At 46.0% G+C, this 12,320-nt stretch overlaps 1 protein-coding gene across 1 annotated transcript; it reads left to right on the top strand.

Moving 5' to 3' along the window:
• The first annotated feature begins 1,710 nt into the window (after positions 1 to 1,710).
• LOC109699686 (serine protease 40) lies at positions 1,711 to 10,799 on the top strand. The gene is made up of 5 exons (XM_020184526.2): positions 1,711 to 1,828; positions 2,389 to 2,551; positions 4,350 to 4,624; positions 7,542 to 7,711; positions 10,485 to 10,799. Exons 1-5 carry the CDS (start codon positions 1,711 to 1,713, stop codon positions 10,797 to 10,799), a joined length of 1,041 nt encoding a protein of 346 aa, XP_020040115.2.
• The last annotated feature ends 1,521 nt before the right edge of the window (positions 10,800 to 12,320 follow it).

Here is a 12,320-nt window from a genome sequence, read left to right as displayed (position 1 = left end):
TTGATGCCTATTTGTAGAAGACCCCTATCTGTAACCCTATACAAAAGTCAAAATGAATCAAAGATCTTAATGTAATTTAAGACCTGAAACTTTGAAAGCAGTAGAGGAGAATACAGGGACCTACAATAGGCAATGACTTTTGGAATGGGACTCCAATTGCTTAAGAAGTAAGAGCAAGAATTAATAAATGGGATTACATCAAATTAAAATGCTTCTGAACAGTAAAGGAAACAATTCCAAACAAAAGATAGAATGTGAGAAAATCTTTTCAGGCTATTCATCAAAAGCACTAATATCCAGAATAAATATATAGCTCCAGAAATTAAACGCCCAAAGAATAATCCAATTAATTAATAAAATGAATTGAATAGACAGTTCTCAAAGGAAGTGCAAATGGCTAATAAAAACATGAAGAAATATTCATCATGCTTAGCCATAAAGGAAATGCAAACTAAAACAACACTGAGAATCCATCTCATCCCAGTCAGAATGGCGATCATCCAAAAAACAAACAGTAGCAAATGCTGGTGAGCCTGTGGGGGAAGGAACCTACTTAGGTGGGGTTGTAAATTAGTGTAGCCATTATGAAAATCAGTGCGGAGGTTCCTGGAAAAAAATTAAAATAGAGTATGATTCTGATATATCACTCCTAGGCATATATCTGAAGGAATGTAAGTCAGAATATAGTGGAGATAGTTGTACTCCCATGTTTATTACAGCACTAGTCACAATAACTAAGCTAAGGAATTATCCTAGGTGCCCACCAACAGATGAATGGTTAAAAAATATGTGGTTTATATTCACAATGGGGTATTATTCACCCATAAAAAAGAATGAAATTATGTCATTTGCAAGAAAATTGATAGAACTGGGGATCACATTGAGCAGGGTAAGCCAAGCTCAAAAGACATCTATCACATGTCTTCTCTCATATGTGGAATCTAGACCTAAACAATAGCAACAAAGTGACATGATTGTGAAAGAGGGACTGTTTGGTGGGGGACCTAACAGGAGGGGGATTAGAAAAGAGAGAGTGATACAGGTGAATATGACAGAAGTAATATCTATATATAGATCTATAGCCATCTATCTATCTATCTATCTATCTATCTATCTATCTATCTATCTATCTGAAAATAACAGTGAAACCCTTGCCAAAGGGGATGGAGAAGTAGGAAGAGGTTAACCAAAGTACATTATATGCATGTGTGGAAATGTCACAATGAAATTCCTTGAACGATTAGTTTACACTAAAAAAGTGTGCTAAAGAGTGGTATTTTATGGATTCTTGCTGGGGAGTCTCATTCACAGCTTAGATGAGTTAGATGTTGAGATTGTGGACTTTGAGCTAATGAAATAGTAATATTTGGGTTTGGATGATGAGATTTTCGTTTTGATCGGATATTGTAATGGAGTGAAACTCTCGAAAACTTTGGAATGTGGTGAATCCATTGCCTTTGGGAGGAACACGTCCTTGGAGGCTGGTGGGAGGGGCAGGGCATCATGGCCCCTCCCACTGACCTTGCAGCTCCCTGTGATGGCAGCCTCTTGTACACCTAAGGATTCCACCTCGGGATCTCCAGTTCTAGTGCCAGGTGATGTGGCCTAGGGACTTGGAGCCCCTGGACGCACAGAGGCGGTTTGCTAGCCGCCAGCGGTTGGCTCCGCGTGCTGCCGGCTCCTACGCAGAGGCAGGTGCTGACCAGCCGAATGGGGGGCTCCAGTGCCCAGCAACCAGGCCGAGGTGGGCGGGGGGCCTGCGTCCTGGCCTCCTTCCTGCTCTGGTTGCACCTCGAGCCCACCAAGTCCACCCCATCTTTGTCAGAGGGTAAGTGGTCAGGGGCAATGGTGGCCCCAGACGAAGGAGGCAGTGGTGAAGTAGTAGGAGGTGGGGTGGCTGGGGGAAGGTGTGCCCTTTGACTGAGTGACCTCTGTTTTTTGCTGGATCTTCTCCTCAGTACAAAGGCCAAGGTCCTATAGGAGCCTGTCTGGGTGGTGATCCCACACTGTCTTCATTGGGTTAAGTGGGAGAATGCACCCACCCAAAAGATATAGCCCTGAAAAACAGTAACATTCTCCGGCCAGCCTTCAGTTCTGGTCTTCAAACAGAGGCATACTACTTAAGTGAAATAAAGTCTGAGAAGACCCTAACCCAGGATCCACCTTCTTGCCTGGACCTCTGCTTTAGGGGGCTACTTCTGCCTAAGAGGCGGCCTTAGGATAGTGTGTGTGTGTGTGTGTGTGTGTGTGTGTGTGTGACAGACAGTCCTACCTGGGAAGTGAGAGGAGCGGCTGTGGTGCCCCTGGGTCCTGTTGATGCTGACATTTGCGGCACCAAGGGCTAGCATCCTGAACGTAGGTGCTTCATGGCTGGGATTGTCTCCACAGTATGTGGCAAGACCCGATTCCATGGGAAGATCTTTGGTGGTCAGAAGGCAGAGCCTGAGCGGTGGCCGTGGCAGGCCAGTCTGCTGTTACGTGGCAGTCACATCTGTGGAGCAGCCCTCATTGACAAAGCCTGGGTACTCTCTGCGGCCCACTGCTTCCAAAGGTGCGTCTTTCAGGGCCAGCTGTTAGGAGGGGCTACAGGAGAGAGGCACAAAGTGGGCTAGAGAATAGAGGGCACCCAGGCTTTTCCTGCCAGGCTTTATTCTGGGGTAATTATTGTTCACAGGTGTCCCAGTGATGGCACCCCATACCCTTGAGTCAGCAGTATCTCTAACGGTGTGCCATCCTTGTTTGTCATCTGACACCCATCTTCTGCCCATCTGTGTTCCATCTCCCAGAGACTACACACTTCATCTCTCAGTCTGGATGCCCAAGATAGTGTTGTGGTCACAGTGACATGCACATTAGTTTTAAATAGCTACCTGGAAATTCATTCATTCTAGTTGATTGTCAATAACTACTGGAAAACAGATTTTAGTTCCAAAGTTTCCACCTCTAGTTTTTTTTTTTTTTTTTTTTTTTTTTGATAGTACTAGGTTTTTAGCTCAGGGCTTTGTGCTTGCAGGGCATGTACCAATTTAGCCACACCTCAAATCCTACCCCCCGCAGTCTACTCTTTATCTTCCAAGAGCATTAGAAATTAAAATCCTACCCCACTCAAGGGGACTTTGGTATATGTCGGTTCCAGAAGATGTCAGCAGGTCCGTTTCCTCTTTGTATGAATGGTAGTATGTCCTGTTCTTGGCCACACACATAACACAGGCTCCATGGTAAGTCAGAATGACAATCCCAGGTCCCAGGTCCCAGATCAGGGCAGTGGTGGTCAGGAACATTGTGGAGAGTCACCTTGCCTCCTCCAGCCAGGAATCTCCACAGGCAATCTAGGGCATACCTACTGGAGGCTCCCTGGGTCCTGGCCACCCACACACTCCAGGACTTTCCTTTTTAGAGGTGTCCTGGGACTCTGTGTGTCTAACCTGCAACAGGAGTTTCCTGTCATTTCTGTAGTATTATGTACTTAGAGCTGTGGACAATACCACCCCACAGGCTGGAGTGGAGGTTGAAGCAAACAGTCTTTGTTTTAGGAGAGTAGACAGAGAGTCAGAAAACTGGGTGACTCCTTAGAGATATCCTAGGCTCACTCTGGGCCCAGGGGAGTAAGGAGGACATCACACTGCCTTTGAGGATCCATGTGGGTTCCACGCATATATTTAACACCCACCAGCACCAGGCCTCACAAAAGGTCCATGTAGGGGATATGCAAGGTCAATCTGAAAGCTTCTCATCCCACCAGGGAAGTGAGGCACAGGCCCAACACCCATGGTAGACTCTGCAGGTATATCAAGGGAGATGTGCAGGTCCATCCAGAGCAGGGACTTGGAGTTGGTAATGGTTTGGGGGACAAGGATTTGGGCATGGGGGGTCTGGGCAGGGGAACCACATAAGCAAGACACATGGATCAGAAAGTCTCTCATACTCAGGACAAACAAGAAGTTTCCATGGACTCCTCTGTTTCCCCACACATACTTGCTGAGTGCCTAGAGAAAGGCAACCCTTGGCCATAAGAGGGGTCTGGTCAGGGCTGGAAATGAGGCAAGGCTCTTGTCCTCCAAGATAAATGGTGCAGCTTAATGTATCCCCAAATGTTTCTTTCTAGCAATAGGATTTTCTTCTTCTTGGATTCTGGGCATGCTGGAAAAGCCACCAGAGGCTTTCAAAGGGCAAATGTCCTGAGGCTGTGGGCAGCTCTCCAGACCACCTTGAGAGAAGGGTCATTCCAATAGTAGGAAGGGAGGAGAGAAGAACCCCTGAAATAGTGGGGAGAGGAGGCCTAGTTACCAGACAGGTGGGTGGGCAGTCAGGGCTCTGGCCCAATATTCAGAGAAGCCACTCCCCAATAGGTCTCGCAACCCATCTGACTACCGGATCCTGCTAGGGTACAACCAACTAAGTAAGCCCACCAGTTATAGCCGGATAATGACAGTGAATAAGCTCATTGTCCACCCAGACTATGACAAGTACCACCGCCAGGGGAGTGACATCGTCCTGTTGCAATTGCATGTTCCTGTGGAGTTTAACTCCCATGTGCTTCCGGCCTGCGTCCCAGACAACAATACGAAGTTCACCCTTGAAAAGCCCTGCTGGATAAGTGGCTGGGGGATGATCACTGAGGATAGTGAGTACACAGGGAAGGCAAAGAGGGTGGGGGGATGTGAGGCCATCACGGGCCTTTCCAGTACTAAAACTTCCTCAGTCCATGCTTCCAAAAAAATCTGCAGTTTTTTGAATCAAAATTTAGGCTCTTTGACTTTGAGCCATTCAGGATTCCAGGGCCCTAAGGGCAAAATAGTTTCTGCTGGGTATTGAGGGGGGGAGCGGGAGGGGGTGGAGTGGGTGGTAAGGGAGGGGGTGGGGGCAGGGGGGAGAAATGAACCAAGCCTTGTATGCACATATGAATAATAAAAGAAAAATGAAAAAAAAAAAAAAAAAAAAAAAAAGGATTCCAGGGCCCTGAACGTGGTTGATCCTCCCTGACTCCAAGGTTCTGTGAGGGTCCAGCCCCTGAAGGGCCTCACCAAACACCTCTTGATCATCATTGCCCTAGAAGGTACTGGGTGTCTATCTGTAAGGAAATGAGCACAACCTGCCCTCTGTCCTGAGACAAGCTGGGGTGTTTATGGCTGAAGAACATTTGCCTCTGTGAACCTCACTACTCCTCCTTACTGCAAGTGAGACTTGTTGGTTGGCTTGTACAGGATCCCGGGTACCTGCAGATTCTGAATCCATGGGTTCAACCAACAGTGGACCAAAACCATTTAGGATGGGGGAAGGAAGAGAAACATCTTTTTTTCTTGTCATTAATATCTAAATGATAGAACATAACAACTACTTATATAGCATTTGCCTTATATCAGGTGTTCTAAGTCATCTAGAGATGATTTAAAGTATGCAGAAGGATGTGCACAGGTGTTATGCAAACACTATGCTATTTGATGTAAGGGACTTCAGCATCTGCAGATCAAAATCCCAGAAGCACCTGAGGATAGCAAAGGATCACTCTATATATTTTATTTTTTATCTTTTTTTTGTTATTGTGCTGGGTGTATATTGTGACATTTACAAAAGTGCTTGCAGTATATCATAGTTGAATTCACCCCTCCATCATTCTCCTTTATCCTCCCTCCCTCATTCCTGGAATAGTTTCAACAGGTTTCATTTTTCTGTTTTCATACATGACTACATAATATTTCTACCATATTCACCCTCCTACACCCTTTCCTTATATCCTCACCCCTTCCACTGGTACTAACCCCCAGACAGGACCTGTTTTGTCTTCCTATTCTCCATTTTTTAAAGAAGACATTTTTGTTCATATAAGATAGCTATACAGAGAGTATCATTGTGACATTTCCATGTATACATGTATTATAACTCAGACTGCTTCATTTCCTCTATTTTTCTCTTTTCTACCGTAGGTCCCTTCTTATGGTGGTTTCAACAGGTTTAAAAATTCTATATTCATTCTTGTATAGAGACTACATCAACCATATTAACCTTCTTAACTTCTTTCTTTTACCCTTCCTCTCCCTTTAGTGACCTACCCTTAGCACGCTCTGTTTTTCATAATATTGATTGTATTTATATTGGGCAAAAATTTTTGCCCAAGGGTGTTTCTTCGTTTTTGTTTCTATTTTCTTTTTGGCAATATTGGAGTTTAAACTTAGAGCCCCATGCTTACTAGAAAAGGACTCTACCACATGAGCCAGGCCTCTCACAATTTCTGCTTTATTTTTGTGATAGGGTCTCACACTTCTTGCCCAGGCTGGCCTCAGACTGTGACCCTTCTACCTGTGTGTCCTCCATAGCCAGGATTACAGGTGTTCAACACCCACCTGGCTTGTTCTATTGGATAGGATCTGGCTTTTTTGCCTGGGATGGCCTCCAATCATGATCCACCCCCCAACCTCTGTCCCCCAAGTAGCTCGGATTACAGGTATGAACCACCACAACTAGCCCAGGCAAGTATGTTTGACATAGGAAAATAAAATGGTTAGTTAAGAAAGAAAAAAAAAAGGGAGAATTTAAATTTGGCATAATTTGTAGAGTCACAGTTTGGCAGAGCAGCTCCAGGAGGCAGCTCCAGGAGGCATTTAGAGGCAGGACTTTGAGGTTTGTGTCAGAGCCACCATGCCCGCTCCTGTCTTCTTAATGTCAATTACACAGCCTAGCCATCAGAACAGCTGGCTTGTCAGCATTTCCAAAGACACCCTCCTGGGATGGACCATCTCTCTAAGAACCAATGACAGGGCAAAGAGGATCTCCACGGCAGGCAGGAGGGAAATGGAGGGGGCACATGAAGGAAAGTCAATGGCTGGAGCAGCCACTCAGGCACAGAGCAGCTGGTCTCAGTGAGAGACTTGGCCTTCAGCCATCCTCTGTCATCCCTTCCCCAGAGCCCAGTTGCTGGACCCGGACCCAGGCCTGGGGTTTGCTACACACAGGCAGCCCTTGACTGCCTCTAAGGGCCACACACACACCAAGCACCATTCAGAAGTGAGTCTGGCTCCCAACACTGTTCTCCTGCATGGAGCCCCTGACCAGATCTGTGAGAGGCTTCTGGAAAAAGAATCCAAGCCTTCAGGTCCAGCTACTTCATGAGAAAGAGCTGGTCTTATTGTCTTACAACAATAAGGTGTACTGGCTCCGGGGTCATCCCCTACTGCTACACCCTACGCCCTGCCATGCTGGGGATCCCAGCTTCTACCCTCCCTGCCTTCAGCTGGGGCTCCGCACAGCAGCCAGGGGTTTACTTATTTGAAACCTAAGTAGATCTTTTTTGCTTTCTGTCAGTGTGTTTGAAAGGAAACCCCAGCCTCTGGCCTGGCAAGGAGGCCTTGCTGTGATTGTGCCTCATCTGTTTGAGCCCTCACTCTTGGACCTTTGTAGCCACACTCACCTCCCACCTGGCCGTATCCACTACAGGCACTTCACTTGGTCTTTGCATGTCCACGCAGCCTCCCCACCCCTGCACCTAGGGTTGGAGCCCTCTGTCAGCAAGCAGGCTGTACCTCACTCCTGAACCCTTCCCACAGAATTCCTGCCTCAGCCCTTTCAACTGCAGGAGGCCGAGGTCTTCCTCATAGAGAACCAGATTTGTTCAGCCTTTTTCCAGCCTCCAGAACCTGGTGTGAGTGGGCAGTATGCTGTGAAGGATGACATGGTGTGCGCCGGCACTGTTGAAACAGAAAAGTCCATCTGTCGAGTAAGTGCCCCCACTCAGACTCTCCTGCTGTGCTGTCCCTCCTCTGTCTTCTCTGTACCCTGCCTAGCTCCGTCTTCCACTTCAGAGCCCACCAAGCGCAGCATGCATGAAGAATTCTTAGAAACCAATACACTCATGTCACCAGCACCCAAAGGGTTGGTCCCATGCACGGCTCCTCCTGGCATTAACTTCCCCAGAGCCCTGTCTTGGCTTCTAAAGCACCATGATTTCATGCTGGCACTTTACCTGAAGGCAAATCATACAGGATACAGGCTTTCACCTAGTCTCTTTTTGGTCAATACTGTGTTTGCAACACGGAACCCTTCTACTGTGTGTATGCACTGCAGTTTTACTTAGCCATTCTTATGTTGGTGGCATTGGGGAGCTGTCATTTGAGGGTTTTGCATGTGGCTTTGCCATGGCCATCCCAGCATGCAGGTTCACATTTTGGTTGGGGATCTCTCTGGCAGTGGAATAGTCATGCCATGATTGTCCCAGCAGCTCTCCAACCTGGTTACGTCAATTTGTGCTCCCACCAGCCCACCAGGGAGCGAGGGTTCAGGTTGATAATATATTGCCACCAGTACTTCAGATTATATGCCATTTTCATTTTAACCATTATATGTGATTTTTAATTTGCATTTCTCTGGTAACTAATGAAGATAAACATTTTTTTCATATGTCTATTTTTGTGAAGTGTGCATGCAAGATGTTTTTTTTTTTTTGCCAAGTATGGGATTGTCTGACTTACATATTGAATCATAGGAGCTCTTTATATATTGTGGATATGAGTCCATAATTGGATATATATATATATATTATGAATATCTACTCTGCCTAATCTTTCCATTTCATGATGGGGAAACTGAAGCCCACAGAGGAAGTGGACACGTCAAGGTGAGGAAACATGACCATAGTCAAGCTTGGATAGGCCCTGACCACCTTGAGAGCTGTGGTCCCCCACCAGGTATCCTCCTGTGGCAGCCTCTTCCTCTTTTATACTTTTTTTCTTGTTCTTCCTCTTTCTTTGGATGTTCCCATAGCTCAGAAATATTCTACTTAGAATCCTGCCAAAGAACATATTATGTGCACCCTCCCTGCTCCCTGGGACCCTCTCCCTAGTTGCAGCACCTCTGTCCCTTTCTTGCTTCCTTGATTCTCACCCTCACCTCAGCCCACTTCATTAGGCATTTGTGTACATCTTCTATCAGATGCTGTAGGCAGCTCCTCCTGTGGCTCCTGTTAGGTCCCTAACACTGGAGCCTATGAAATGGGATCATTTCACTTGTGATGCTGGGGCCTCACCCATCTCAGGGCCCTGCCATACTTGTAGTCCCCACCATTCTTCTGGAACCCTGGAGCTGCCCTGTGGTTCCAGGTACTCCTTGGGCTGGGCCCAGGTGGCATCTCTTTTCCCCCTCATCACATCCAACAGTTTGGCATTTTCTTCAGTTAAGGAATTGATGAACTATTAGAGGCTTTATTTAGTAAAACACACAGGCATATGTAGGATGCCATGCCAGGCCAAGAATTCGGCCAAAGGCCATAGGCCAGGGCTGTAGGCTGGCTGCCCTGTGGGACCTTAGGAGCATCTTCTCCCATGTGGGTAGAAAGCAGAGGGCATTTGGAAGTCTGTGACTGCCACCCAGAGGGCTGGCCCTGGGTCCCCTCAGGAGCTTTGTGGGACAGGTTTCTAGGGTCCTGCCCTTGGAAATACTGATCCAGAAGGTGCCACCATGCCTGAACTTTGAAAATTGCCTACATGGATGCTATTTTTAAGATATGTTATATAAAGTGCCCCAATGGCAAAGTTGAGGTGACATGCTAATAGACTTTAAATATGAGTGGTACACTTCATGTACCAGTGCACATGTACCGGTGTTCATGTGGTACATCATGTCCTATAGTGTTGGTTATTTCAATAGTGCTACATTTATTTATCAGTACTGTTAAAAGTCATGGTCATGGAATTTTATTACAATTAGTAAAGTAATAAATTACATTAGAAAGTGGTTAAAGTTGACTACTAATTAGAAATATAATTTTGTATATATTAGTACCAATAGTAATGTATCAGGAGGTAATTTATCACATGCTAGAAAATAGTCCTATTTGTGCATATTTTTAACTGGTATGCATTTTTTAATTGATTCTGGATTCTGGTAGTTGTTTTATATCTTATGGATTTGCATTGAAAGTTATTTACTTTTCTGTTACAAACCCTATAATTTTTACTGACAAGTTTTAAACCATAAATTTCTAATACATGAAGGAACTAATAACAAAAAAGAAGTAATAAGTTCTAGTCTTCTACCACACAGTTATTGTAACTAAAATTCACAATAACCAGTTATGTATTTTATGGACAGCTGGGAGACAAGAGCACAAGGGCTCCAAACACAAGGGTTCTTCTTATCATTAAGGGTTTGTTCAGTGCATATTGTATTGCATTGTATTATCACACTGTGCTTTATAACGATGTGTGATAATTATGCACTAATAAAATTTTTAAGTGTTTAAATAGATGGAAATGCTAACTATCCTGATCGAATAATTACACATTATATATAATGTATCAAATTATCACACTGTAGCTCATAAATATGTACAATTAAAATAATAATTTATAAAAATCATTTCCAAAATAAAATTGCCTAGATGGTTCTATGCTTAGGCAGCATAGACCCCTGGCACTCACCTTGGCCTCTCTGTCCCAGACAATGCATGTCTCTTCCTGTCTCTGCCCCACTACCCTTGTCCTCTCTCTCCTCAGGGAGATTCTGGGGGTCCTCTTGTCTGCCCAGTGAATGGTTCCTGGTATCTGGCAGGGCTGTCCAGCTGGAGTGTGGAGTGTCAACACCCAATTGCCAGCCCTAGCGTCTTCTCCAGGGTCTCCTACTTCTTCAACTGGATCCAGGAGAACAAGGCCGCCTCACCAGATCCCGATCCCAACTTGGCCCCTCCTCAAGAAAACCCCCCTGCTCTGAAAGGCTCACACAATCAGGGCTCTGTCCTCAAGCCCAGCATCTGCATGGCCCTTCTGTCTTCTCAAACCCTCCTGCTGCTGCTTTTACTCAGGATTCTGTGATGGGCCCTCAGCCACCCAGATGCCCAGTCTTCTCCTGCAAACCTCACTGCACATGTCCTCCCAAGCTTCGGTCTCTGGCTCATCTATCCATCTGAGGCCACCTGTGCCCAGGCCTGACAAAATAAAAACAATGGAGGAAGGTTCTGGCTCCATTTCTGACCCATCAGCATTATCCCTCATGCACTGTTAGATTTTAAACTCCTCAGTATGTCTGGACAGGGAGAGCTAAGGCAGCAGCTAGGGAGCTGGGCTGCCCATGAAGGAGCTGAGTTGCTCTCAGGCAGCTGGATTCCACAAGGGTGTCTTCCAAAAGACAAGTTGCACCTCTAGGGTCAGGGCTACACTGTATGGTCATGTTCCTGGAACATGAAGATGTGTCTTCCAGGCTCACCAGTCACAGAGGTTGCAAGTAGGCTGTGAAGTCTCCTGAGCAATCCTCAGAGCTGGCGTATGGAATGTCATGCATTCCTCAGAGCCCTGTTCTGCAGGTTCAGTTCAATCTGCTGCCCCCTGTACCCACAATCCCACACTCCCCTGCCTCCATAAGCCCAGGCCCCAGTCCCTAAGGGCTTGCTTCAGCCTGTGATGCTTGAGGCTTGGCAGACCCAGTACTTGTAATTGTGTCTGGGTCACCGTACCCTAATTAGTCAGTGGGACTATAAGAATGACCTTGCACCACAGCCCCCCACCACCTGAACTATTGATAAGAAGGAAGCAGCCCAGGTCATTGTGGGCCCATGGTGCACTAGGTATGATCCAGGTGTACTGTACAAATTCTTTCCAATCTTGGTGTCACCCAAATAGCCCAGGCTCTTGCCATCAGGTGGGAACAAGCAAACTTTCAAAATCCTCTGCTGCTAATGCAGACTTCTTTTCTGATGTAGAGCCTGTTTTTCCTTCCTGTGCCCAGCAGAGTATCTGGATATGTTAGTCAGCTTTGCATTGCTATAGCAAAACATCTGAGATAATCAACTTATAAGGAGGAAGGATTTACTTTTCACCTCACAGTTTCAAATCTGTGGTCGCTTGGCTTTGCTGCTTTGGGCCTTTACTAGCACAATACATCATGGCAGGAGCATATGGTGGAAGAGGTCTGTTCACTTCATAGCAGCTGGAAGCAGAGAGGAAGACAAAGCTGGTAAGGGCTGTGATCCTAATGACCCCTTCAAGTGACCTAACTTCCTTCCACAAGGCTCTAATATAAGGGCCTCTGGGGGACATTTAAGATCTATAGCACTGACTTTATGAGCTCAGCAGTTTCTGGTAGTGAGAAGAAAACAGCACTCTCCCCCTGATGGTAAACATAGTTATGGGGTCCATGACAGGGGTTTGGGGCCTTGAGTGGGAGTCAGCTCTTAGTTGGTTCAGATTGGAGTGTTGGTCTGGCCCTGTACACAGTAGCCAAGTTATGAAATTAATCTGGGTGCCTACGTGCCTGTAAACAGATGGATAAAGAAACCATGGTATAGATACACATGGAGTACTATTCAGCTGCGACCAAGAATGAAATCATATTGCTTG

Source organism: Castor canadensis, chromosome 4 (genome assembly GCF_047511655.1).
Source record: "Castor canadensis chromosome 4, mCasCan1.hap1v2, whole genome shotgun sequence".
In the NCBI taxonomy this organism is placed as follows: domain Eukaryota; kingdom Metazoa; phylum Chordata; class Mammalia; order Rodentia; family Castoridae; genus Castor; species Castor canadensis.
The sequence above is the reverse complement of the archived record's forward strand: the minus strand, read 5'-3'. Positions and strand labels throughout refer to the sequence as shown.

What these genes read in the sequence shown, in the direction of transcription:
- LOC109699686 (XM_020184526.2), top strand. Translation starts at nt 1,711, where the DNA reads ATGGGGGGCTCCAGTGCCCAGCAACCAGGCCGAGGTGGGCGGGGGGCC. An exon ending in CACCCCATCTTTGTCAGAGG is followed by an intron (nt 1,829 to 2,388) that starts GTAAGTGGTCAG and finishes TTGTCTCCACAG; the next exon opens with TATGTGGCAAGACCCGATTC. An exon ending in GGGGATGATCACTGAGGATA is followed by an intron (nt 4,625 to 7,541) that starts GTGAGTACACAG and finishes CCCTTCCCACAG; the next exon opens with AATTCCTGCCTCAGCCCTTT.